At 49.6% G+C, this 27,621-nt stretch overlaps 2 protein-coding genes across 8 annotated transcripts; both read right to left on the reverse strand.

Moving 5' to 3' along the window:
- Nucleotides 1–4: 4 nt before the first annotated feature.
- On the reverse strand, nucleotides 5–27,529 carry LOC101553277 (zinc finger protein 77-like). Of its 7 annotated transcripts, XM_055125074.1 has the most exons (8): nucleotides 27,188–27,529; nucleotides 25,130–25,230; nucleotides 23,945–24,025; nucleotides 12,410–14,467; nucleotides 4,814–6,569; nucleotides 2,877–3,003; nucleotides 1,944–2,118; nucleotides 5–1,052 (listed from the first exon to the last, which is right to left on the reverse strand). In XM_055125074.1, exons 5-8 carry the CDS (start codon nucleotides 4,814–4,816, stop codon nucleotides 5–7), a joined length of 1,353 nt encoding a protein of 450 aa, XP_054981049.1. In that variant the 5' UTR covers nucleotides 4,817–6,569; nucleotides 12,410–14,467; nucleotides 23,945–24,025; nucleotides 25,130–25,230; nucleotides 27,188–27,529. The 7 variants fall into 7 exon arrangements, with proteins under 7 accessions (XP_054981049.1, XP_054981048.1, XP_054981047.1 ...); XM_055125073.1 differs by lacking the exon at nucleotides 25,130–25,230; XM_055125072.1 differs by lacking the exons at nucleotides 25,130–25,230; nucleotides 27,188–27,529 and adding an exon at nucleotides 24,896–25,089 and having other exon boundaries at nucleotides 4,814–4,894.
- LOC129401819 (zinc finger protein 124-like) lies at nucleotides 12,544–12,990 on the reverse strand. Its single transcript, XM_055124690.1, has one exon. The coding sequence runs from the start codon at nucleotides 12,988–12,990 to the stop codon at nucleotides 12,544–12,546; it is 447 nt and encodes a 148-aa protein (XP_054980665.1).
- Nucleotides 27,530–27,621: the final 92 nt, after the last annotated feature.

Raw genomic sequence — 27,621 nt, forward strand, 5'->3', positions numbered from 1 at the left:
GGGTTCAGCGCTTCTCCCCGGCGTGTATCCGGCGGACGTGTGTTTGCAGAGATTTAGCCTGTTCAAACCCCTGCCCGCAGTGGCACACGAATGGCCACTCCTCGCGATGCCTCCTGACATGCCGGTGAAAGTGCTTGGGGTGGTTGAAGGCTCGGCCACACTCCCCGCAGGTGAGGGGCTGCGTCTCCTGGTGCGTCTGCAGGTGGCCATAGTAGTACGAGCGGCAGCGATAGGCCTTGCCGCACTCGGGGCACTGGAAGGGACTCTGGGTCGTGTGCGTCACCCGGTGGACCTGGAGGGTGTCCAGGCAGCGGAAACTCTTCCCGCACTGCTGGCACGTGTAGGGCCGCTCGCCCGTGTGGATGCGCATGTGCTTGTTCCTTGCACCGCTATCCTGGAAAGTCTTCCCGCACTCGGGGCAGTCGTACGGCCGCTCCCCGGTGTGGATCCAGCTGTGCCGACGCAGCTTCCAGCGAGACCCGAAGCTTTTCCCGCACTGCTCACAGGCGAACGGCTTGACGCCCGAGTGCACCTTAGCGTGGGCGCGCAGCTTACAGGGGTACCTGAACCTCTGGGGGCACTCGGGGCACTTAATGGGCTTCTCGAGGTCAGCGTGGGTCTCGATGTGAGCCTGCAGGTACGAGGGGTAGCGGAAGCCCTTCCCGCAGAGCTCACACGTGTACGGCGTCTCCTCGTGGTGTTCCCTGATGTGACTCATCAGCAGGCTGGCGACACTGAAGGTCTCCCCACACACTTTGCATTCGTGGGACGTCAGTCTCCTAGTGCCAGCACCCCGCCGAGGGCGTCGCCTATGGGAACCCGGGCTGAGAGAGGGGGTCTCCTGGGCGGCCTGGCAGCAGACGCCCCCCTGAGCCAGTTCACCTGGAGTATAGCCATGGGGAGGTGCTGGGGGAATCAGGGGGGATGAACATTCCGCAGAAGAGGCGGCCTCAGGACTTTGGGGTGCAGGGAGGCTTCGAGTCCGCTTCGGGGCTCCTCTGGCTCCCTCGGGAGCCCTGTGACCATCACCAAGACTGTCCAGCAAGAGGCGTCTGCCAAAGACGAGACACACTGAGCAGAAAAGCAAGACCAGCCCGATGGCGCAGCCAAAGGACAGTGGGAGGGCAGGGACCCTGCATGAGGCTGCCTAGGATCCGTCCCCTGCACCCCATCCCATTCCCCGAGCCCCACCAGAAGTGATCCCTGAGCACAGGCTCAGGAGTCCAGAAAATGCTCAAATACAGAATAATAAATGAATCTCAACAATCACTACCATTGGTCATGAGGGATATTATTTCTGTTTTGATTTTCCTGTTTTGGATTGATTTCCCCCAACCCGTCTTTGAGCCACACCCTGTGGTGCTAGGGGCGGACCCCTGGCTGTGGACTCAGGGATCACTCCAAGGTAAGACCCTGGGGTGCCCACAGGTATGTGGGATTAAACTTTAACCACTGTACTATAGCCTCAGGCCTGACTGTAGGGCTTTCTGGATATTCCTCTTAATAAATGCTTGATTCTTCTTTCATCAAAGTCTTACATGCAGGCCCCTGTTTTAAAAAAAGCCTATAAAGGGTGGGGTGGCAGAGGGGGAGTGGGAGAAGGGACTTCTCACCGAGAAGGGTCCTGAGTGGAAATCACTTAAGAAGCCAACGAAGGCTGCCAGCCGGGCCACAGGACCCTCATTTGCATGAGGCTGATACAGGGTCAATCCCCGGTACCCCATAGGCTGGCTGGGAGGGATCACTGATCGGAGAGCCAGGAGTCAGCCAGGCTCGCCACCGGTGTGTTAAATGAAGGAGGCTCATGAGGGAGAGTGGGAAGGCGACACTACTCAGTACTAGTTTGACAGACTGGTTTTCATTCTGAAGATATCAAACACTCCGGAGATGTCCCCACCGCCAACACCAAATTATTCCCACCTTCCCCTGGCCAAGCCACTCACTTTTGTCGCCGCTTCTGCATTTGTTGCTGGTCACCAGCGTCAGGGCACATCTGCTTTTCTCCAAAACCATTGCGGGAATCATTGCTCATGAATCCCATGGTGCTGTCTTCACTGAACAACTTATTCTCCAAGACCCGTCCAAGAGCACCACTGGCTTTTCTACGAGCGAAACCCTCTGGAACAAGCAGGAAGACACATCCATCCCACATGGAGGCTCTGGGGAGGGGCAGAGCGATAGGACGGCGGGGAGGGTGCCTGCCATGGACACAGCTAACCTAGGTTCAATCCTTGGAACCCCATAGGGTTCCACGAGCAACGCTAGTAGTTAGCGCTAAGCATCGCCGGGTGTGAGCCCAAAGAAAAAAAAGATTCTCTGTGGGAACAAAAAAGAACTGGAATAAGCCTTATGCCGCTGGTGTGCTTCAACAGAAATGGAAGAAGCTGCCTTGAATAAGGGGAGTCACATCCTCGAACCCCATGGCATACCCTGAGCACAGTCAGGGGTCAGCCCCAAGCTCCTCCGGGTGTAGGCCCCGTGACCCCAGGAAGAAGCTCCAAGGTAGCACACTGCCTGGCATACTCGCGGCCCAGAATATAATCCTGGGCACCACCTCCCTCATCCAGCACTGCTGGGTGCAGCCTGGGGTCCCCAAACACTGGAGCAACGACCCAGCACCATTAGGGACACAGCAAGAGCCAGAGGTGCTGGCAGTGGTCCTGACACCCCGCTCCATCCCTGTGTAGCTCCGAATCAGAGAAAAGGCAGTTAAGGCATGAACCTGTTTGCCTGTCTGGGAAAAGCCCCTTGCCTGGGCCAGGGTGCCCAGAGACAGGTCCCTCCTTCCCCGCAGCCCCGTTCCATGGCCCCGTTGGGAAAGCGGGCAGCGGGCTCTGTGCCCTGAGCTGCGGGGAAGGCTCACGCCTCAGCCTCACCCACGAAGGCCAGGTGCCTGCAGGCCTCCAGCATCACGTCTCTGTACAGGCGCCTCTGGGCAGGATCCAGCAAAGCCCACTCTGCCCGCGTGAAGTTCAAGGCCACGTCCTCAAAGGATACTGACTCCTGAAACACACACAGATGCCAATCAGCCAGGCCCCCTCTGCATCCCGGGTGGGGTGGGGGAATCAGAAGGACTCAGGGGGTGACAATCAGGACCCTGGCATCAGGTTAAAACCCCCAGGGCACCATTGGGAAATTCACGAGCTCTGTGGAATTCAAATGTTAGTGGCAAGTGCTGAGAGGCACGAGCCTCGACAGCGCCCTGAGCAGACAGTTATGGACAACTCTGAGGGGTCTGTCCAAAAAGAGTGACAAAGGGATGGGGCTGGAGCAAAAGCACAGCAGAGACAACTCTTGCCTTGCACTTGGTGAACTCGGATTTGATCCTCGGTATCCCTTAAGATCCCCGAGCACTTCTAGGAGTGATCCCTGAATGCAGAGCGAGGAGTAAGCCCTGAGCATCTCTGCAAGTGACCCCAAAGCCAAAAGCAGGGAGTGACAAGGGTATCATCATTCAAATAATGTAGAAACTGTCAGTGGCCTGCTCGGAGACCAGCCTTTCCCCTTCACCATCAAGAATTGGAGAACGGGGCTGGAGCGATAGCACAAGCGGGTAAGGCGTATGCATTGCATGCAGCCATCCTGGGTTCGATTCCCAGCATCCCATATGACCCCCTGAACACCGCCAGGAGTGGTTCCTGAGTGCAGAGCCAGGAGTAACCCCTGTGCATCACCAGGTGTGACCCAAAAAGTAAAACAAACAGAAAAAAAAGAATTGGTGGAGACACACTGCATCCTGTAGGAAAACCCACTTAACATTACAGACACCAAGACCAAGGTTCCTGAAATACGCTGATGCCTAAGAAGCAGCTTCTGGGCCATTCCTTACACCCCAGGATAGTCGCCCCTCAGATAGCTGCTTCCAGGCAGCCCACAGGATTCCCTCAGGGCCTGGAGAGATCCTGCTGTCTGTCAATGCAGCATCAAGGGGCCTGACCAAGGCCTCCAGGAAGACTTGCCTATCGGGCAGGAGCAATCACAGAGTCGGAAGGGCACTGGCATTGCATGCTCCAACCCAGGTTCGATCCCTGACATCCCATAAGGTCCCCCAGGATCCCCAGCCATGATTCCTGAGCTCAGAGCCAGGGCTCAGCCCTCAAAACTGCTGGGTGTGGCTTTTTTTTTTTTTTCTTTTTTCTTTTTAGATCACACCCGGCAATGCACAGGGGTTACTCCTGGCTCTGCACTAAGGAATTACCCCTGGCGGTGCTCAGGGGACCATATGGGATGCTGGGAATCGAACCTGGTCGGCCGCGTGCTAGGCAAACGCCCTACCCACTGTGCTATTGCTCCAACCCCTGGGTGTGGCCTTCAAACCAAATATAAATAAACCACAAAGTGCCAGTGATTCATCTTTTCTGCCTGTATCATGAAAGCCCCCATAAGAACCCCCAAAGGCAGGGCAGGAACAACTTCCCGGTAAAACCTCTGGACTTAACCCTGAGCACAGACTCCACCCGTTCTCCTCAGTCTTCTCATCTGGCTGCCATCAGACCTCGGCATCAGAACCTGGAAGTTGATGTAGGGGGTCACCACAGAGGTGAAACCCACCCATAGGCTGACTGGCATGGAAATCTAGCCACTAACCCCAGTATAGAAGCTGGGAAAGGAGAATAGGAAAGAAAGCACAGTGGGGAGGCATTTGCCTTGCATGTGCCCAAACCAATTCCATCTCCAGCTTCACATATGGTCCCCTGGTAACGCCAGGGGTGATCCCTAATCACAGAGTCAACCCTGAGCACCAACAGCTGGCCCCCAAATAATTATAAAATTATTATAATTATAATAAAGAAAAAAATGATCCCAAACTCACCATCTTTCTGAGCAGGTCAGAAGTCAGGGCACAGCGGATTTGCGGATATGAAAAGGCTTCATGGAGAAGCTTCCAGACTCACTGCAAGAATAATGAGTATGTTAGTACCACAGCAGATTCACTCCAGAGAGTGGGAGGGTGTTGGATATCATTGGTTTGTCCTTTCCCCCTTGCCACTAGGAGCTTAGGTTTATCAGTCACACCCATCAAAGTGCTCCCAAGTCACTCCCATTCCTTTGTTTATCTGTAACCATTTCTACCAGTTTATCTGCTCTTCCCTTAATCAAACTCTGTTAATTGGTAAGGTCAGAACTTCCTAGGACACTGAATATTATAACATTGCCTTTCTCTCCTCTTTATGCCTTTTGAATAATTTACTTTAAAGCTATGTCTTTTTTGTATAGACACAAGAAGACAATATTATGCTTTTATAACTTAAGACTTAATTGGCCTCGAATATTATTCCCTTCTGGGCATCTGTTTTCTCCACTTAAGCCTCAGTTGCCCTCAGTTCCTAGCATCCCAAAGTAGGGTCCCCGACGTGGGACGGGAAGGATCCAGGGCAAGCGGTGAGTTATGTGCTACCCTGGCATCGAGATGGGCCTGGCCAAAGTGTAGGCACTTAACTATAAGTTAAGAGCTTGATCATAGACAAATGCTGTCATGATCCAATAGTAATTATGAGACTGGGACCCTGCCAGGGATAGGAAAGACTGATCTGGCCTGAGCACTGTAGTCTGAGATTGAGATGGCCCCAGGAGAGCAATTCTATAAGCTTTAATGCATCTCTTATTGTGTCCATACAAAATAATTAATATTATGAATTCTTATATGTTTGCTGGCTGAGGAGAAGAGAAACACATTCATGGGACTCTGCCCTTGGGTGGATCCTCCTGCTGAAAGAGAATTAAGTCCTAGGAGAAGCATCCCCTGAGGGAAAAGAACCTTACCCTATTGCTGACCACACCTATGTGTATGCCCCAACCCCCTCGTGCTGTGGAGATTTAACTAGGCTGTAAGAGTGGTTTGGGGGCCAGATCCACGGGGGCCAGATCCACAGATCGAGAGAGAGACCGAGAGCCGGGAGAGAGGCAGAGAGAGAGAATGAAGTAGGATGGGGGAGAAAGAAGCAGGAGGAGAATCAGAGGAGAATGGAGATGGACATGAAATAAACCGATCGAGCAACCAGTTTGGCCTTCTTCCTTCCTTCACCTGCCTCGCCGCCTGCGCGCCCTTTCTTTTTATTTTTATACAGGTGGGTTCTTCAGAACTGATCTGCAGACAAAGTTCAGATGCTTAAAAGTTGTTGGGGGCCGAAACCTTGGGAAAGAGAACTTGGCCGTTCCCTAAACAAAGATTAACCACCAGGATATTATGAAAATATATGCGTCACAAGATATAGTTGAACTGTTAGAGAGACAGACATCCTGTGCTGGGGACAAAAAAACCACAGACAAATCATGTTCTGGCCCGTCAAGTCCCCTTACGCAAATACCCCTCGTGACCCCCTCCGGACCCCTGTTCCGGCCTGCCCTACAGCCTATATATTTTGTGCTTCTGCCTTCAATAAACGAGACCTTGACAACACTCCCTTGCTTGGTCTCCTTCTTCTCTCTCGCCTATGACTTTTTCAGGTAGCTCCTCCTCGGACCCCTGGTCCCGCTGGACGGGACAAAAAGTCATGAGGCCTGAGCGATGGTACAGCGAGGGATGGTCACGGGTGTTGTACAAATGTTCGGTTAGGTGGTCTGAGGCCCTGAGATAGGAACAGGAAAGAAATTACTGTTCACAGAAGATCACAAGGCTTGCCCAGATCTTGAGACCCAGAGCAGCCTTTCCTCCTCCTTTTACTTACTTGCTTATTCTATTGTCCAATGAAATCTAACCCTTACTAAGAATATGTAAATTAAGTCAGAAAACATAGTAACAGAAACTGAAACATAGTCAGTTACAGTAAAGAAAAACATAAATCAGTTACATACATGAAAAACGTAGGTCATGACCACTTCACACCTGGGGTCTGTGACAAATGGGAATGTTTACATCCAAAGCCTAAATTAGGGGGCTGGAGTGATAGCACAGCGGATAGGGCATTTGCCTTGCACGCAGCCGACCCGGGTTCGAATCCCAGCATCCCATATGGTCCCCTGAGCACCGCCAGGGGTAATTCCTGAGTGCATGAACCAGGAATGACCCCTGTGCATTGCCGGGTGTGACCCAAATAGCAAAAAAAAACCAAAGCCTAAATTAGGTCTGAGATATATGAGAAGGGGAAGCTGGCTGCCTTATGCTGCAGAAACCTGCTGGCCACAGAGGGTTAGTTTTGCCTTTGCATATCAATCAGACTCTCAAGCTTAGGCTCACCCACTTAATGTGGGGTCCTGGATCTGCTTCCTGCTTGCAGGGCAGCATCCAAGGACTCATCCTTATGATTTGGTTGGGTATCAACACACCGATTAAATTCCCACATCCTGTAAGGTCACCTGAGCACAACCAGGAGTAATTCTTGCGTGCAGAGTCAACAGTAACCCCTGAACATTACCGGTATAGCCGAAAAATGAAACAAAGTTGTGTTCAAGGGGCTCTGAAACAGATTAAGGTGCTTGTATGCACACAAATGACTCAGGTTTGATCCCCAGTACCCACTGGGTCCTAAAGACCCTGCCAGAGTGATCCCGGACTACAGAGCCAGGGAGAAGCTGACTGCCGTGACCTGCGCAGCCAATCAAATTCCAGCCAGAGAGAGCGAGTGAGAGCTGCAAAGATGGGGTATTGAGGACTGTATGAAGCATACAGCGAGTTTATTCTATCCAAGCTGGTTTGTATAGTCTTAAACAAGTAACAGTCAGCAGGCTTAAAAGGTTGTGTAAGCAATTACTGTTTAGGCTGTGCAAGCAATTCTGCTTTCGCAAGCTTTACTTATTTTCTGTTCCTTATCTCAGCTCTAAGAAGCAGGAATGGGGATGTGGTTTCGGACCTGGCCAAGGCAGATAGGGGCCAGTCTTCCCTTCGGCCTCCTCTCAAGGCTAGCCACCAGAGCAAGACTCACCCTCACACCAAGTTCCTCCACAGTCAGTCCCTGTTGCTAGGGAAAAGGAAAGGGAGTGCCTGGGCCTGTCCCCAACATCTGACCATCAATGGCTGTGACCCCAAGAAAAACAAACAAACAAATTCATTAAACAGTTCAGTTGTTATGGGGCTGGAGCGATAGCACAGCTGGTAGAGCGTCTGCCTTGCACGTGGCCAACCCAGGTTCGAATCCCAGCATCCCATATGGTCCCCTGAGCACCGCCAGGAGTGATTCCTGAGTGCAGAGCCAGGAGTAACTCCTGTGCATTGCCGGGTGTGACCCAAAAAGAAAAAAAAAAAACCCACAACAGTTCAGCTGTCCAGTCCAGATGCCTCCGGTATGATGTCACTCACACCTTCCCCCTCCACCTCCCCCCGCTCCCAGCCTCCACCTTCACCTGGTCCCAATTACTTCTTCCTGGCCGCCTGTCCTATTCCTAGGCCGTCTTCGCGCTCCCTGCAGCGCTTCCTGACCTGGAATCTATCTGGCTTAGCGCCTCTGCCCAGGAGCTGATGGTCCCGCGGGTCCAGCGGCCGAGCTGGGCAGAGCTCAGAGAGCCAAGAGCAGGTTCAGGGCTGGCGCCTCCTTCCGCCCGCGGTTATCTTCCCACCCCCACCGCCCACTCTCTACCTCTGATTGGATGACGGTGAGGGCGGGTGAGATGGAAAGGGCCAATCAAATGTATCTTAGATTACGTGGCGCTCCACCCTTCCGCTCTCACTGGCTCACATCCTTCCAATCAGCAGAAGGCCCAAGAATACATCCAAACAGACTCTCTGAGAGGCTGGTGAGTGATGCGAACTGCAGGGCTAGTGGAAAGGTTAGCCTGAGAGAGGGAATGAGAGTTGCCAAGACTGGGTAGGGAGGACTGTAAGAAGCATACAGCGACTTTATTGCAAAGCTCATTGATTTATATAGTATGCGGTAAACAATTCGTGGGAAAGCCAAAGGTTAGAAGCTGGGCAAGCTATTCTAACCGTTATTCTGTTTTTCAGTTGCTTACGCGGGCAGTTCCTTGAACTTTCTCAGCAAAACAGGACAGGAATGAGGATGTGGTTTCTGGCAAGGCCAAGGCGAATCAGGTGCAGCTTTCCGCTCGGCCCCCCTTATCCGGGTCAAGCGCCACTGAATGGCGCTCCTACGTGCCTAGTTTTTCTCCTGCTCATTCCCTTTTCAGGGGAAACAAGCAGGAGATGCCAAAGCCAGTTCCCAACACGTGAGATCCCGCGTTAAGGCAAGGCGGCCTTTGCCTTACATACAGTTCACCTGGGTTTGAGCCCCGGGATCCTCCCCATGAGATCCACACCAGGAGTGATCTATCCCTGACCACACAACCAGGTGTGGCGAAAAGAAAAGAAGAGTCCGAATCACTTAATCAGTGGTGCCTGGGATAATCTAGATGACTGGCCCATTAGGGAGAAAATCCTGCCAGTTCCTGATCTCCAAATGCGAATCAGAACGTGAAGAATTCCTCACACAATGTTCTGGGTTGGGAGTGGGGCCAATTGGGAACCTAGGACACTTTTCAGAATGCTCTGGGGGGACAGGGTGGCCACACTGGGCAGTGCTCAGGGCTTACTCCTAGCTCTACTCTCAGGAATCCATCTTGGAGGGGACCAAGAGACCATAAGGGATTCCACGCATTGAAAAGGGATTCCACACATTGAACCCAGGTCCGCTGTGTGCAGGGCAAGCACCCCTACCCCCATCTCTCTATTGCTCCAGTCCTGAATTAAATAACTGGGAGCAGAGGTTTGCTTGCTGAGAATATGGTAGCACACTGCTCTTCATCTAAACCAACTTGGTAAACATGAAGTCACTGGTGGTGCCTATTAGGTTGTAGGGCTGATAGGGCACTTGCCTTACATGCAACTGATTCTAGGTCATTCCCCAGCACCCCCTAAGATCCCCAAGCAAAGTCAGGAGTGATCTCTTTGAACTAAGTCAAAGTACCTGCTAGGTGTAACCTAAAACAAAACAAAGTTTATTCAACTGAAACTGCCTCTGGCTTTTACCAAATGGCTGCAGATCAGAAAGTGCTGGAAAGTCAGACCTCCAGCAACCCAGAACCAGCAGGGAGCAGGAAGCAAGATAGAAATTAGGCCACTCCTGGGGGTGTTTGCTTTGGGATCTGGAGAGCATACCCTATGCAGCTCAGGTTTATGAGGGACCTTTTAATGCCTCCCACCACCTGTCACCACAGCACACATCAGTAAAAGCCTTTCCCCACCTGCCACTACTCCCCCTTGCTGGACACGCCCGGGTCACTCCCAGCTCCAGCAGTCTCTGGACCAGAGACAGCAGCATGGGACCCAGGTGTGAGACAGGGCCATTTAACAGACCCAGGGTCACCTCATTTGACACAACAGAATTGGGGAAAGAGCGGGGACTGGAGAGAAAGGCCAGCGGGAGAAGCAGTGGCCTTGCAGGCGGTCATTCCACGTTAGATTCCCGGCACCAACAGGGTTCCCTGACCACTGTCAGGTGTGATCCCTGAGCATCACCTGGTGTGGGTGCCCCCCCAAATATAAATATATATATACATATATATATACACACACACAATATATATATATATATATATACTCAAAGTTGTTTTCAGAAACCTCAGAGAGCAGGGATGATAGTATAGCGGTTAGGGACCTGCCTGTGCTGATGCATATTCAATTCCTGGCATCCCATAGGGCCTCCCCAATCCCACCAGGGGTGATCTATGGAGACCCACAGAGAACAGAGGTTGGGGGATGCTGCCTTTTGGTTTTAGAGTCACCTCCAGTTGCTTAGGGGCACCCTATGAGACGTCAGCACCCTCCCTGCTGCACTCTCTGACCAAGAAACTCCTATCACGCTTGCCGAGAGAGTAAGTCGGCCCCATGGCACAGTGCCCAACTCCATTTCTCAACACAGGGAACCTTCACAGCGCTCAGCACACATAGCACAATGAAGGGGTCTCTCTAGCTTCGGAGGGACAGAGATTCTCTTCTCCCATATCCAGGGACCGGAGAATAAACAAAGAAGCTGTCACTGGGAAAACACTGACATTCATTTTGAACGGACATATATTGTAGAGTCACTAACAACTCTAAACGCACACACGGTAGGGTAAGCAGATGCACAGGTCAAAGTGGCTACGAGGATTATTGTCCAATTGGCCAGTCACCATGTTTACCATAGCGACCAAGCTGACATGACACTCTGATGTAACAAAGATTTTGCATGAAGAAAAATGAGCTTTGGGCTGGACTGACTTCACAGCGGGTAGAGCATTTGCCTTGTATGCAGCCGACCCAGATTCAATTCCCAGCATCCCATATGGTCCCCCGAGCGCTTCCAGGAATGATTCCTGAGTGCAGAGCCAGGAGTCAGCCCTGAGCATCGCCGGGTGTGACCCAAAAAGCCAAAAAAAAAAAAAATGAGCTTTGAAACCCAGATCTAAGAAGGGATCCGACTTACTGTGTTGAATCGATACTCCTCTCCCTGCCTTCGCTACCTGCATCGGCCTGGCTTTTCAGGGCCACTTGGGGGGTCGGCTGCGCCTCGGGGATCATCACCGTGGTCAGTGGCTTTACCTCCATCAGTGTCACCAGAGCAGTAAGATAGTGGGCAGGGAGCCCAGCTTATGTGTGGCCAACCCGGGTTCAAGATACAGCACCCCATGGGGTCCCGAAGTACCATCAGAGTGATCCCTAAGTGCAGGACAGGAGGAAGCCCTGAGTACCAACCCGGGTCCATCAAAAAAAAAAAAAAATCTCTGAAATACTTGATGCTTGTAAACCCTCCCAGGAACAATCGTGGAAATCACATAGCAGCTAAATAAAACAGTACTACATAGCTGGAGCCACAGTAAAGAGGAGGGCACTGGCCATGCAGCAGCTGACCCAGGGAGCCCCAGGACATATCACAGGATCCCCTGAGCCCCACGGAATTGATCTCTGATTGCAGAGCCAGGAATCTGCCCAGAGCAGCAGCACGGGATGTGGCCTCTAAACAAAGATACAATGAATGACTGAAACTTAAGTACAAAGGTTTGTAAGTCTGTAACTGTATCTCACATGATTCATTTTTTAAAAGGGGTGGGGGGCTGAAGCTATGGTACAGTTGGTAGGGCATTCGCCTTGTATGTGGCCAACCTGGATTCAATTTCCAGCATCCCATATGGTCCCCTGAGCACCGCCATGAGTGACTCCTGATTGCAAAGCCAGGAGTAACTCCTGTGCATTGCTGGGTGGACCCAAAGATACAAGAAACATAATGTCACTTGAATATAATTCCCCTAAAGCTCCCTCCTAGGACAGGATACACAGGCACAAATGACTTCTGTGCAGCGAGATTACAATATCTGGGGGGGCAACCATAGCACAACGGGCAGGGCGCTGGCCTTGCATGTCGCTGACCCAGGTTTGATCCCGGCATCCCACAGGTTCCCCCGAGAACCACTAGGACTGATTACAGGGTGCAGAACCTCGAGTCATTCCTGAGCATCATCAGTTGTAGCCCCAATTAATTTAAAAAAGAAATAGCTTTACCCTGAGTTTTTGGTGGGCAAGAGAAATTGAGGCACGGGGTTGCACCCCACATGCTCTTTGCACCTCCGAGGTTTCTTTCCTGCAGGCTGGTGGGAGACAGAGTGACAATCCCGGCACAGGGCTGGGAGATGGGCTCAGCGCTTCTCCCCTGCGTGGGTCCGGTGGACGTGTCTGTGCAGGGCTGCAGCCCGGTCAAACCCCTGCCCGCAGTGGCACACGAACGGCTGCTCCTCGTGGTGCCCCCTGACGTGCTGGCGGAAGACCTTGGGGTGGTTGAAGACTCTGCCACACTCCCCGCAGGTGAGGGGCTGGGCCGCCTGGTAGGTCCTTAGGTGGCCTTTGAAGTAGGAGCGGCAGCGGTAGGCCTTGCCACACTCGGGGCACTGGAAGGGCCTCTGGGTCGTGTGTGTCAGCAGGTGGACCTGGAGGCTGTTGGGCCAGCGGAAACCTTTCCCGCACTGCGGGCACGTGTAGGGCAGCTCGCCCGTGTGGATGCGCATGTGCTTGGCTAGCGGATAGCTCTCCCGGAACGCCTTCCCGCACTCGAGGCAGTCGTACGGCCTCTCCCCGGTGTGGTCCATATGGTCCCATATGGTCCAGGGGTAACTCCTGAGTGCAGAGCCAGGAGTGATCCCTGTGCATCGCCGGGTGTGACCCCAAAAAGGAAAAAAATAAAGGAAAAAAGAAGCAGCGGAGGCTGCCAGCTGCGTCACAGGACCCTCCCCTTTGCATGAGGCTGACTCAGGGTCAATCCCGGCACCCCACAATCCGGCCAGGAGGGATTCTTGAGCACAGAGCCTGGAGTCAGCCGTGATCACCAACGGGTGTGGTAAATGAAGGAGGTCCATGAGAGACAGTGTGAAGGCGACACTATTCAGTCCCTGCACTAGTTTTTCACACTGACATTTGCAGTCAGCGGAGATTCCCGAGACCGTCACCCCCAGAACCTCCTGCCCTCCCCTGGCCACTCAACTCACTTCTGTCGCCGCTTCTGCATTTCTTGCTGGTCACCAGGGTCAAGGAACATCCACTTCCTTCCAAGATCATTGCAGGAATCATTGCTTATGAACCTCTCAGGGCTGTCCTCAATAATTAACAATTTAACGTCACCCCCTAGAGCACCACTAGCTTTTCCATGAGCGAAAATCTCTGGAACAAGCAGGAAGACACATTAGTCCCGCAGAGAGAGTGGGGAGAGGCAGGGTAAGAGGAAGGTGGGAAAGCTCTTGCCTTGGACATGGCTAACCTGGGTTCAAGCCTCGGCACCCCATAGGGTTCCCCAAACAACGCCAGGAGTTAGCCCTGAGCATCGCTGGGAGTGACCGGAAAGAAAAAAGATTCTTTCTGGGAACGAAAAAGAACTGGAACATGCCCTATGCCGTTGGTTGGCTTCGACAGAAATGGAAGCTGCTGTCTTGAATGAGGTGGGTCAGATCACCGTACCCCACAGTGTCCCCTGAGCACGGACAAGAGTGTCCCTGAGCACAGAGTCAGGGGTCAGCCCCAAGAACCTCCAGGTGTGGGCCCCCTGGCCCCAGGAAGAAGCTCCAAGGTAGCACGATGCCTGGCATGCTCCCGGCTCAAAATATAATCCTCGGGCACCACCTCCCTCACCCAGCACTGCCGGGTGCAGTCCTGGGTCCCCGAACACTGGAAGGTCCAACCAGCACCTCTAGGGTCACAGCAAGAGTCAGAGGCGTTGGCAGTGGCCCTGACACCCCGCCCCATCCTGGTGTGGCCCCGTATCGCCCCGAGAAAAGGCAGTTAAGGCGTGATCCCATAACCCAGTTAAGGGAAAGCCCCGCGCCTGGGCCAGGGTGCTCAGAGACAGGCCACTCCTGCCCAGCAGTCCCGTTCCATGGCTCCATCGGGAAAGCGGGCAGCAGGCTCCGTGCCCTGAGCTGCGGGGAGGGGTCGCGCCTCAGCCTCACCCACAAAGGCCAGGTGCCTGCAGGCCTCCAGCATCACATCTCTGTACAGGCATCTCTGGGCAGGGTCCAGCAAAGCCCACTCAGTCCGGGTGAAGTTCACGGCCACGTCCTCAAAGGATACCGACTCCTGAAACACACACAGGTACCAATCAGCCAGGCCCCCTCTGCAACCCCCCCGGGATGCAGGGGGACTCTGGGTGACAATTAGGACCCTGGGATATAGTTTAAACCCCAGGGCCACTTTGGGAATATCACGAGGTTTATGGAATGCTGTTGGGAGCCTGTGCTAGTTAATATTAAGAAAGTTTTTGGGGCTGCACGCAGCCAACCCAGGTTCGAATCCCAGCATCCCATATGGTCCCCTGAGCACTGCCAGGGAGTAATTCCTGAGTAAAGAGCCAGGAGTAACCCCTGTGCATCACCAGCTGTGACCCAAAAAGCAAAAAAAAAAAAAAAAAGTTCTTGTCCTGGGGAACATGTCGTCTTGTGTTGTCTAAAGGCTGGTTTATAGAAACCATTGTCTTGAGGTTACACAATCTAAGGGCTGCCGGTCTTGTTTTTCTAGCTGGCTCTTTCCCCTGGCAGAACATGTGGCTAAAGTGTACCAATATATAGCCAAGGAAAATACCGTGAAACTAACTATAGAAAAACATCATTGAGGTCTAGAAGCCCAGTACATTCTCAACTTATGTATCCTGAACATTCCTGTATATTTTTCCAGTGTCTGTTTCCTTCTAGAGACCTATAAAATCTGTTGCTTGTTCAATAAAGACACTGTATGAGCATTGCTTATCACCCCTCATTATGCCGTTGTCCTTCTCCCTCCACCTCGGGGACCCCCTGTTCGACTTAGCCACGCGGGATGCAGCAGGCGGCGCCCGAACAGGCACCTGAAGGCAGGAGGGACTACAGAGGGCACCCATACAGAAGATACTCGGCTGCATTAATGACTCAGGTTTCTGAGAGGTAAGTAATAGAGGTAAGAGAAATTTGCTTGGCCAAGCAAGAAAAAAAGGAACCATGGGAAATTGTAAAATAAATAAGCAGTAAAATGGGGCAACAATTAAGTAATCAAAAACTGTTTGCCGGGGCTGGATCAATAGTATAGCGGGTAGGGCGTTGGCCTTGCACGAGGCCGACCCAGGCTCGATTCCCAGCATCCCATATGGTCCCCTGAGCACCACCAATGGTAATTCCTGAGTGAAGAGCCAGAAGTAAGCCCTGTGCATCGCTAGGTGTGACCAAGAAAAAAAAAAAAAATACCTGCCAAGATGCTTGCTTTAATGATTCAAAGTAGAGGGTTTTTTTTTTTTTTTTTTTTTTGGTCACACCCAGCAATGCTCACGGGTTCCTCCTGGCTCTGCACTCAGGAATTATTCCTGGTGGTCCTCAGGGGACCATACGGGATGCTGGGAATTGAACCTGGGTCAACCGCGTGCAAGGCGAACGCCCTACCCACTGTGCCATCGCTCCAGCCCCTCAAAGTATTTAAAGGAAAGGAAAGTCAGATTGTAAAGGATTTGCAGCATGTACATACTTTTTCTCCTTGGTTTCCTAACCAAGGAATTCTAAGTGAACAAACTTGGAAACAAGTGGGCCAAAAGCTCCAGCAGCATTTTAACAATTGTGGTCCTGATAAAACTCCAGTAGAAACTTTTGCTCTTTGGAAATTAATTATGGAAGGGATCTGCTTCCAGGAAGAAAAATGTGTTCCAGAAGAGAAAAGGGAGAAAATGAAATGAAAGAGGAGCCAGAAGAAGGGACAGTCTCTTTGGCTCCTCCCGCGCCCACAGCTCCTATAGTAGCTGTTTTAGAAGACAGTACCCATGATCTTATAGCAGATCAGTTACAAAAATTAACTGTTACTCCCATTAAGAAGACTCAAGAGGGGCTGGATTGATAGCACAGTGAGTAGGGCATTTGCCTTGCACGCAGCCGATCCAGGTTCGATTCTCAGCATCCCATATGGTTCTCTGAGCACCACCAGGGGTAATTCCTGAGTGCAGAGCCAGAAGTGACCCCTGTGCATCTCTGGGTGTGACCCAAAAAAAAAAAAAAAAAGAAGACTCAAGAGGGAAATACTCAGCCTCGTCCTCCATGTTCTGAGAGGCAATCTGTGTGGAAGGGAGCGACTGCAAAGGCTGCAGCAGCAGGAGAGGATGTCAGGGAATTTACTCTATATCCTGTAAGAGTGAATGCACAAGGAACCTGGGTGCATAATAGCCTTGTATCACTTGTATCACTTGTCATCTCGTTGATCTTCAATTTGCTCGAGCAGGCGCCGGTAACGTCTCCATTCGTCCCTGTCAAGTGCCAGTGTAGCCCAATGGTATCTGCTCACTCCAGGAACACGAAGAGCCTCAAATTGTTCATTCAGGGTTTTGATGAAGAAGTCTGACCATCTCGTAGGTGGGCGGCCATGCGGTCTTTTTTTTTTTTTTTAAACGCCCTACCCGCTGTGCTATCACTCCAGCCCCGCCACGTGGTCTTTTGACGTCCCGTGGAATCCAGTCGGTAACAGCCCTAGTCCAGTGGTCATCTCTAAATCGCATTACGTGTCCGGCCCATCTGATTACCCTCAAAGGTAATAATAGCCTTACCCTCAAAGAAATTAAATGGGTGTGCTTTGGGTCGCACTCTCCCTGGATTTCCCCTGGGTCACTGTCGAGGGAGCAGACCCAATAGTTTGGCTTTCTGATACACCTGTCTGGGTTCAGCAGTGGCCACTTAATAAAGAAAAGTTCGCTGCTGCAGAAAAGTTCGTTCAAGAACAATTAAAATTAAGACATATAGTGCCTTCTAATTCTCCCTGGAACTCACCAATTTTTGTAATAAAAAAGAATCTGGTACATAGAAAGATCGCACTCATCTGTGGAATATAAAGTAACAGAACAGGAGACAAACACCCAAGAGTAGTAGAGATAAGGACCAAAAGGTTTGCTCCATACCTTGGAAACTGGTCTCACATACTGGGGGGAAAGGCAGCTGAGATAGAGAAGGGAACACCAAGTAGAGGATGTTGGGAGGAACCCATTCAGGTTGAAAGATGCATGCCGCAAGTAGACTACAGACCGAACATGATGGCCACTCAATACCTCTATTGCAAACTACAACATCCAACAGGAGAGAGAACAAAAGGGAATACCCTGCCACAGAGGCAGGGTGGGGTGTTGGGGGATGGGGTGGGGGTGATGGGAGGGATACTGGGAACATTGGCAGAGAAGAATGGGCACTGGTGGAGGGATGGGTAAACGATCACTGTATGACTAAAATGCAAACACGAAAGTTCATAAGTTTATAACTGTACCTCATGGTGATTCACTAATAAAAAATATAAAATAAAATAATCTGGGGGCTGGAGTGATAGCACAGCGGGTAGGGCGTTTGCCTTGCACGAAGCTGACCCGGGTTCAAATCCCAGCATCCCATATGGTCCCCTGAGCACCACCAGGGGTCATTCCTGAGTGCATGAGCCAGGAGTGACCCCTGTGCATTGCTAGGTGTGACCCAAAAAGCAAAAAGCAAAAAAAAGAAAAAAAAGTATCTGGTAAATGGAGGGTGCTACAAGATCTTAGAGCAGTTGATGACACTATGAGACTATGGGAGCTCTGCAACCTGGCCTGCCAAGTCCTGTTGCTATTCCTGATTTGTATTACAAAGTTGTTATGGATTTAAAAGATTGCTTTTTTACTATACCTTTGCAAGAAAAAGATTGTTAGGGCTGGAGCAATAGCACAGCAGGTAGGGCATTTGCCTTGCACTCGGCCAATAATCCAGGTTTGATTCCCAGCATCCCATATGTTCGCCTGAGCACTGCCAGGGGAAATTCCTGAGTTGCAGAGCCAGGAGTATCCCCTGTGCATTGCCGGGTGTGACCCAAAAAGCCAAAAAAAAAAAAAAATTGTTGCTTTGCCTCTAGTGTTTCTATTAATTTACAAAAACCTTATGAATGTTATCATTGGGTTGCTTTACCCCAAGGAATGAAAAACAGCACCACTTTGTCAAAAGTTGGTAGCTAAAGCTACTCAGCCTGTAAGAAAATTCTTTGAGCAGGTCATGATAATACATTATACGGATGATATTCTTAAAGCTGCCAAAGCTGAAGATTCAATAAAAAAAAGCATATGTGGCATTACAAGATAATCTTAAGAAATGGGGACTTGTAATAGCACCAGATAAAATCCAATGGAAAGCCTCCTATGAATATTTGGGCTATAGATTATTACAAGACCGAATTGTGCCACAAAAAGTGCAAATCCGAAGAGATTGTTTGAAAAGTTTAAGTGATTATCAAAAATTACTTGGAGATAAACCATTTATTGTTTTTTTCTTTTTTGGGTTACACCCAGTGATGCACAGGGGTTACTCCTGGCTCATGCACTCAGGAATTACCCCTGGTGGTGCTCAGGGGGCCATATGGGATGCTGGGATGGCTGCATGCAAGGCAAATGCCCCACCCGCTGTGCTATCTCTCCAGCCCCGTGGAGATATTAATTGGATTCAACTTGCTTTAAAATTAATCCCTGGGAAATTAAAACCTCTTTTTTTTTCCTTTTTGGGTCACACCTGGCAATGCACAGGGTTACTCCTGGCTCTGCACTCAGGAATCACCCCTGGCGGTGCTCGGGGAACCATATGGGATGCTGGGAATCTAACTCAGGTTGGCAATGTGCAAGGCAAATGCCCTACCCACTGTGCTATTGCTCCAGCCCCTAAAACCTCTTTTTGATATATTAAAAGGAGCTGCTGATCCTTTATCCCCCAGGGAGTTAACTCCTGAAGCTTCCTTGGCATTAGAAGCAGTAGAGGAGGCTCTTCAAGTGGCTTAGCAAAAATAGTTGAATTACACTAATCTATTTTTATATACTTATGTATATATCCTACTAACTACATGCCGACGGCTGTCTTATGGCAAGATGAGCCTTTGGAATGGATACATTATTCTTCTTCACCTTCTAAAGCATTATTACCTTATATAGAAGCTTGTAGTGAATTGATTATTGCTGGAAGAAAAAGATCACAATCATTGTTTGCTATGGATCCATCAGTAATTGTGGTACCCTATAACAAAAAACAGGTGGATTGGTTGTTCTCTATAGAAGATTCTTTTTTTTTTTTTTTTGCTTTTTGGGTCACAGCCAGCAATGCACAGGGGTCATTCCTGGCTCATGCACTCAGGAATTACCCCTGGGGGTGCTCAGGGGACCATATAGGATGCTGGGATTCAAACCCGGGTTGGCCGAGTACAAGGCAAACACCCTACCCGCTGTGCTATCACTCTAGCCCCTCTATGGAAGATTCTTGGGGATAGCATTTTTAGGAGATACTGGAAGGATTGATAATCATTATCCTGGTGATAATTATTACAATTTGCCTTAAAAACACGTTTTATTTTTCCCCCATGTTGTTAAAAAGACTCCTATTGCAGGTGCCGTAACTGTATTTACTGATGGCACCTCTAAAGGATTTGCTAGCATAGCTGTGAAAGATAAGCTTCAGTTGTTTTCTATTTCTACTGTTTCTGCTCAACAGAGTGAATTATACGCTATTTGGAAAACTTTGCAATTATGGAAAGACTCTTTGAATATTTTTATGGATAGCTACAATATAGCAAAAAAAATTGCCAGTAGTAGAAACAGCCATTTTGCCTCAAAGGAGTACCTTTACCATTGTTACTCTGCTTATTAATATTCAGCAATGCTTGCAAGTCCGGACCTGTGGGGTCTATGTAGAACATATCAGAGCCCATTCAGGGTTATTGGTTCCTTTATCTGAAGGCAACAAGCAAGCAGACTTTGCTCTTAGATTTCATGCTGTTTTTGCACCTGAACAGTCAAATAAATTACATAATCAAAATGCAAAAGTGTTGCAATAGCAATTTGGACTTCCCAGAGAGGCAGCATGAATCATGGTTAAAAATTGCCCTCCTGGGGGCTGGAGCAATAGCACAGCAGGTAGGGCATTTGCTTTGCACTCGGCCAACCCGGGTTCGAATTCCAGCATCCCATATGGTCCCCTGAGCACCGCCAGGGGTAATTCCTGAGTGCAGAGCCAGAAGTAATTCCTGTGCATGGCTGGGTGTGACCCAAAAAGAAAAAAAAAATTGCCCTGCCTGTGCACCTCATTCCAGAATAGTTTCTGATGGGGTTAATCCAAGAGGACTTCTTCCTAGTGAATTATGGCAAATGGATGTTACTCATGAACCTTCACTTGAAAAACTGAAATTTATTCATGTTTCTGTGGACACCTTTTAAGGCCTGATCTTCGCAACTTTACAAACTGGCGAGGCTTTTAAAGATGTATTGTGCCATTGTCTTAGTCAATTTACTCAATTTGGCATTCCACAATCCTATAAGACTGATAACACGCAGGATATACTGGTAAAGCATTTCAAAACTTTTGCAATACCTTTGAAATTAAGTATGGTATTGGAATTCCATATAATCCACAAGAACAAGCTATTGTGGAGAGAACTAATCAAACCTTGAAGGTCATGCTTCATAAATTGAAAGAAAAAGGGGGAGGTAGGGGCTTAGGACAGCAGGTAGGGCATTTGCCTTGCATGCAACCAACCTGGGTTTGATTCCCAGCATCCCATATGGTCCCCTGAGCACCACCAGGAGTAATTCCTGAGTGCAGAGCCAGGAGTAGCCCCTGTGCATCACTGGGTGTGACCCAAAAAGCAAAAAAAAAAAAAAAGGAGATAGTAGGGAAGTCTATAAACATACACCTCAGAATTTATTATTATCTCATGCCTTATTTGTCAAACAATTTAAAAAAAATTTTGGGGGGTTTTTGGGTCACACCCGGCAATGCACAGGGGTTACTCCTGGCTCATGCACTCAGGAATTACTCCTGGCGGTGCTCAGGGGACCATATGGAATGCTGGGAATCGAACCCGGGTTGGCCGTGTGCAAGGCAAATGCACTACCCGCTGTGCTATTGCTCCAGCCCCCAACAATTTTAAATTTAAATAAGGATGGTTCTAGTGCTGCAGATCGATTCTGGAAGCACAATGGTAAGAAAAAATTTGCTCTGGCCAAGTGAAAAGATGCAAACACTCATCAATAGCATGGACCTGATTCTGTATTAATGTGGGGAGGAGGATATGCTTGTGTTTTTTCCAGAATCTACAATGAACCATGATGGTTAACAGCGCTATTTGTCTGGCAAGTAGAAGAAAAAGAGGAAGAACAAGGATCGGCCGATGCAAGTCATTCACTGAAAGATGAAGAAGATGCTGATATCCCCAACACACAAAACGGTGTGCAGGAGTGTGCAGGCCAGTTCCTGGACCATGAGGAACTACACATGGATCTGCTGGCATCCTCAAGCTCAAGATTCAAGTCTGAATGGCAATTGGAAAATTGCAGATGCACCCTGGGTTCTGCTGAATGAAGGTCATCAGATGGGAATATGAAGAGTGGCCTTAGCTATGAGAAAGGACAATGAATCATATCCAGAAACTGTAGAACAATTGAACTCTCCTAATGGAAATCAGAATGTACAATTCTATCTTGGTACGGGCGCTTTACAAATAGATGGATCTGTTAAAAGTCTGTGTACCACTCCCCTGGGTTTTTATGTTTGAATATGCTAATATTACTTATATGTCAGGAGTCTAGACTGTAATATGTAATAATTGTATAATTACTAATTGTATTATGGGTGTTGGTTTAGGAAAATAAGCATTAATTTTTTTTTTCTTTTTGTGTCACACCCGGCGATGCACAGGGGTTACTCCTGGTTCTACACTTAGGAATTACTCCTGGCAGTGCTCAGGGGACCATATGGGATGCTGGGATTCAAACCCGGGTTGGCCGTGTGCAAGGCAAACGCCCTACCCGCTGTGCTATCACTCCAGCCCCCAAAATAAGCATTAATTTTAAGCATTAATTTTAAAACAATTTTTTGGACTGAAGCGATAGCACAGTGGTAGGGTGTTTGCCTTGTACTCGGCCGACCCGGGTTCGATTCCTCCATCCCTCTTGGAGATCCCAGCAAGCTACTGAGAGTATCTCGCCCACACAGTAGAGCCTGGCAAGCTACTCGTGGCATATTCGATATGCCAAAAACAATAATAACAAGTCTCACAATGGAGACGTTACTGGTGCCCGCTCAAGCAAATCCATGAACAGCAGGACAACAGTATTACAGTGCTCCAGTGATTCCTACCAATATTATGGGTCCTTGGGCTGAGGAAAAATTATTGGTGATTTTGCAAACTTTGTACGAATTATGTAGACCAAAAAGTCAGTGGGATTAATTGTAGTTGGAGTTTTACACTTGATTAGTATTATTACTACTGAGACTACAGCAAGAATTGCTCTATCACATTTAATACAAACAGCTCATGTAGTCAATGAATTGTCTAAAAATGTGAGTACAGGGGCTGGAGTGATAGCACAGCGGTTAGGGCGTTTGCCTTGCACACAGCCGACCTGGGTTCAAATCCCAGCATCCCATAGGGTCTCCCAGTAGTACCAGGAGTAATTCCTGAGTGTAGAGCCAGGAGTAACCCCTATGCATCACTGGGTATGACTCAAAAAGCAAAAGAATTAAAAAATAAAAAAATTAAAATGTGAGTACTGCTTTAAGTCTGCAAGAAACTATAGACAGAAAATTGGATGAAGAAATAAATAACTTATGAGATGTAGTCAAAGTTATGGGTAATGAGGTACAGGCATTGCAGGCATGAGGGAAACTAAGATGCCATCATAACTTTACTTGGATTTGTGTAACTAATGCTAAATACAATAATACCATGTATCCATGGGAAAAAAATTAAGAATCATGTTGAGGGTCTCTGGCATGATGCTAATGATAGTCGGGATCTTTTAACATTATATCAAGAAATCTTAGGCATACAGCAAGCTCCAAAATTAAAGAACCAGACACTAATCCAGTAGAAATTTTGAAAAGTCTACATATGTTAAACCTACTTACTGAATACCGTGTATGGCATTATTGGCTTTATTATTTTTATATGCATATTATTTGCTGCGATACCTTGTGTTATGAGAATGATACTGTGGCAGTTAAAAAACATATGGTTAATGATACATTAGATGCACTTAGCTACAGGGATACATCTGCCATTACAAAATAGAAAAGGGGGATATGTTGGGAGCCTGCCCTAATTAATATTAAGAAAGTCCTTGTCTTGGGGCTGGAGCGATAGCACAGCGGGTAAGGCATTTGCCTTGCACGCGGCTGACCTGGGTTATCCTGTATATCTCCTCAGGCCTTGTCCTTTCTGCCTCCCTCTCCTCATCTGCCTGCCATCAGACCTCGGCATCAGAACCTGGAAGGGATGACTTAGGGGGTCACCACAAAGGTGAAACCCACCCATAGGCTGAGTTGAATGGAAATCTCAGCCACTAACCGCAGTAGAGAAGCTGGGAAAGGAGGGGAAGGGCAGATAGGACAGTGGGGAGGCACTTGCCTTGCACGTGCCCAAACCAATTTCATCTCCAGCATCACATATGGGCCCCCTGTACCACCAGGGGTGTCATAGAGCCTGGAATCAGCCCTGAGCACCGCTGTGTGAGGACAAAAAGACACAATTGTTATAATAATAAGAAATAAATGAGCCCAAACTCACCATCTTTCTGAGCAGGTTAGAAGGCAGGGCACAGCGGATCTGGGCATATGAAGAAGCTGCTTGGAGAAGCTTCCAGATTCACTGCAAGAAAAATAACGAGTGTGTTGTACCACAGCAGATTCACTCCGGACAGTGGGTGGGTTCTTCAGAACTGATCTGCAGACAAAGTTCAGAACTTCAAAGTTCATGAGTCCTGAGCGATAGTACTGTGAGGAGGGCATGGCCACTGGTTTGATTCCCACATCCTATAAGGTCACCTGAGCACTAGCAGAGTAATTCCTGAGTGCAGAGCCAAGAGTAACCCAAGAGCATTACCAGTGTGGCCCCAAAAACAAAACAAAAGTTGTGCACTTTAAGGGCCCCAAAATGGGTTAAGGTGCTTGTATGCTGACAAATGACCCGAGTTTGATCCCCAGCACCTATTGGGTTCTCAAGGCCCTGCAAGGAGTGATCCCAGATTAGAGCCAGAAACAAGCTCTGACCATCGCTGGCTGTGACCTCAAGACACAAAAAAGAAGAGAGAGAGAGAGAGAGAGAGAGAGAGAGAGAGAGAGAGAGAGAGGGAGGGAGAGGGAGGGAGGGAGGGAGGGAGGGAGGGGAAAGAAAGAAAGAAAGAAAGAAAGAAAGAAAGAAAGAAAGAAAGAAAGAAAGAAAGAAAGAAAGAAAGAAAGAAAGAAAGAAAGAAAGAAAGAAAAGAAAGAAAGAGAAAGAGAAAGAAAGAAAGAAAGAAAGAAAGAAAGAAAGAAAGAAAGAAAGAAAGAAAGAAAGAAAGAGAGAGAAAGAGAGAGAGAGAGAGAGAGAGAGAGAGAGAGAGAGAGAGAGAAAAGGAGATAGAAAAGGAGAGAGAAAAGAAAGTTCATTAAACCGTTTTGTTGTCAGACCTAGATGCTTCGGGCATGACGTCACTCATCCCTCCCCCTTCCTTCCCCCACTCTCAGCCTCCACCCTTACCTGGTTCCTGATTACTTCTTCTTGGCCGCCTGGTCTAATTCCTAGGCCGTCTTCACCTCACTGCAGCACTTCCTGATCGGGAATCTGTCTGGCTTAGCGCCTCTGCCCAGGAGCTCACAGCCCCCCGGATCCAGCAGAAACGCTGGGCAGAGCTCAGGGAGTCAGAGCCTGTTCAGGGCTGGCACCTCCTTCCGCCCGCGGTTCTCTCCCCGCCCCCAGCCGACCATTCTCTACCTCTGATTGGATGACGGTGAGGATGGGTGAGATGAAAAGGGCCAATCAGATGCATCTCCATTACTCGGCACTCCACTCTTCTGTTCACATTGATTCACATCCTTCCAAGTCAGCATAAGGCCCAGAAAAACATCCAAACAGGCTCTCTTAGAGGCTTGTGAGATCCCACAGCATGGCTAGTTGGCCTTTGCCTTGCACACAGCTGACCTGGGTTCCAGACACGGCACCCTCCCCACGAGATCCATGCCAGGAGTGACCTGATACCTGAGCGCAGAACCAGGTGTGGACCAAAAAAACAAAATAAAATCAGAGTCCCTGCTCATTTAGTCAGTGGTGCCTGGGAGAATCTAGATGCCCAGCGCATTAGAGAGAAAATCCCTCCAGTTCCTGGTCTCCAAATGTGAATCAGAATGAAGAATCACAGCTTCTTCACACATTGGTCTGGGTTGGGAGCAGGGCCAAGTGGGAACCAGGGACACTTCTCAGAAGTCTCCGGGGGCGGACAGTGGTGGGGAGGGTCACACGGGGCAGTACTCAGGGCTTCTCTCGGCTCTCAGGAATCATTCTCGGAGAGAACCAAGGGATCATAAGGGATTCCACACATAGAAAAGGGATTTCACGCATGGAACCCAGGTCTGCTGTATTCAGGGCAAGCACCCTCCCCCCTTCCCCACCCCATCTCACTATTGCTCCAGTCCTGAATTAAATAACTGGGAGCAGAGGGTTGCTTGCAGGGAATACGGTAGCACACTCCTCTTCACCTTAAACCAACTTGGTAAACAGAATTCATCAGTGGTGCCCAAGAGGTAGTACAGCTGATAGGGCACTTGCCTTGCATGCAACGAATTCAGGGTCAATCCCCAACACCCCTCTAAGGTCCCCGAGCAAAGTCAGAAGTGATCCCTGAGCCCAAAGCCAGGAATATTACTTGAGTACTGCTAGGTGTAACCTAAAACAAAACAGTTTATCCAACTAAGAATGCCTCTGGCTTTTACCAAATGACTGCGGATTAGAAAGTGCTGGAAGGTCAGACCTCCAGCAACCCAGAACCTGCAGGGAGCAGGAAGCAAGATAGAAATTAGGTCACTTTTGGGGGTTTGCTTTTGGATCTGGAGACCACACCCTGTGCAGCTCAGGTTTATGAGGGACCCTTTATTATTATTATTTTTTTTGGGGTCACATCCAGCGATGCTCAGGGGTTTCTCCTGGCTCTGCACTCCGGAATCACTCCTGGCGGTGCTCAGGGGACCATATGGGATGCTGGGAATCGATCCCAGGTCGACCGCATCCATGGCAAACGACCTACCCGCTGTGCTATCGCTCCAGCCCCAATGAGGGACACTTTAATGCCTCCACCACCTCTCACACCAGAGCACACATCAGTAAAAGCCTTTCCCCACCTGTCATTACTCCCCCTTGCTGGACATGCCTGGGTCACTCCCAGCTCCGGCAGTCTCTGGACTCCCCCAAGCACCAGAAACAGCAGCACTGGACCCAGGTGTGAGACGGGGCCGTTTAACAGATCCAGGCTCACCTCACTTGATACAACAGAATTGGGGAAAGAGCGGGGACCGGAGAGAAAGGCCAGGAGGGGCAGTGGCCTTGCAGGCGGCCATTCCAAGTTAGATCCCCAGCACCAACAGGGTTCCCTGACCATTGTCAGGTGTGATCCCTGATTATGGCTTGTGTGAGTGCCCCACAAACCATCCCCCAAAATACTTGAAGTTGTTTTCAGAAACCCCAGGGAGCAGGGAAGATAGTACAGTGGTTAGGGAACTGCCCTGCAAGTGGGTGGCCCCAATTCAATCCCCGGCATCCCATAGGACCTCCCCCAATCCCACCAGGAGTGATCACTGAGCTCAGAGCCAGGAGTCATCCCTGAAAACAGGGGGTGTGAAACTCCCCCCCAAAAAAGAAATAAGAAATTCCAGCACCCAATGACTGAGGTCAAGCCGACCCACCCTAATCCGCTGGTCTGGACTCAGGTTTCCCCATGACCTCCCATCCACACAAACTCTGTGTGACTCAACGTGGCCATCATTTCACTGCAACACTCACCTGAGTCAGCCAACATCCAGGAAAACACTGAAAGAGATTTGTTACAATTCCGAGGGCTACTTGTAATGGTGGGCAGGCAGCAAGTTCTTTGATGGAGACCCAAGAGAACAGAGGTTGGGGGACTCTGCCTTTTGATTTTGGCATCACCTCCAGTTGCTCAGGGGCGCCCTATGTGAAGTCAGGAACCTGGGGTGGTTGCGTGCCAGGCCAGCACCCTCCCTGCTGCACTCTCTGACCAAGAAACTCCTGCCACACTTGCCGAGAGAGCAAGTCATCCATCCCCATGGCACTTCGACCAACCCCATTTCTCACACACAGAAACTTCGCAGCGTTCAACACACATAGCGCCATGAAGGGGTCTCTCTAGCTCCGCAGGGAGAGAGATTCTCTTCTCCCATATCCAGGGGTGGGAGAATACACAAAGAAGCTGTCAC

This window comes from Sorex araneus, chromosome 2, assembly GCF_027595985.1.
Source record: "Sorex araneus isolate mSorAra2 chromosome 2, mSorAra2.pri, whole genome shotgun sequence".
NCBI lineage: Eukaryota > Metazoa > Chordata > Mammalia > Eulipotyphla > Soricidae > Sorex > Sorex araneus.

Coding starts and splice junctions, on each gene's coding strand:
- LOC129401819 (XM_055124690.1), bottom strand. CDS start 12,990: ATGGACCACACCGGGGAGAGGCCGTACGACTGCCTCGAGTGCGGGAAG.
- LOC101553277 (XM_055125073.1), bottom strand. Junction 2,119..2,876: donor CAGGCACCTGGCCTTCGTGG/GTGAGGCTGAGG, acceptor TGCTTGTTCCAG/AGGGTTTCGCTCGTAGAAAA. Junction 1,053..1,943: donor ATGCAGAAGCGGCGACAAAA/GTGAGTGGCTTG, acceptor CGTCTTTGGCAG/ACGCCTCTTGCTGGACAGTC.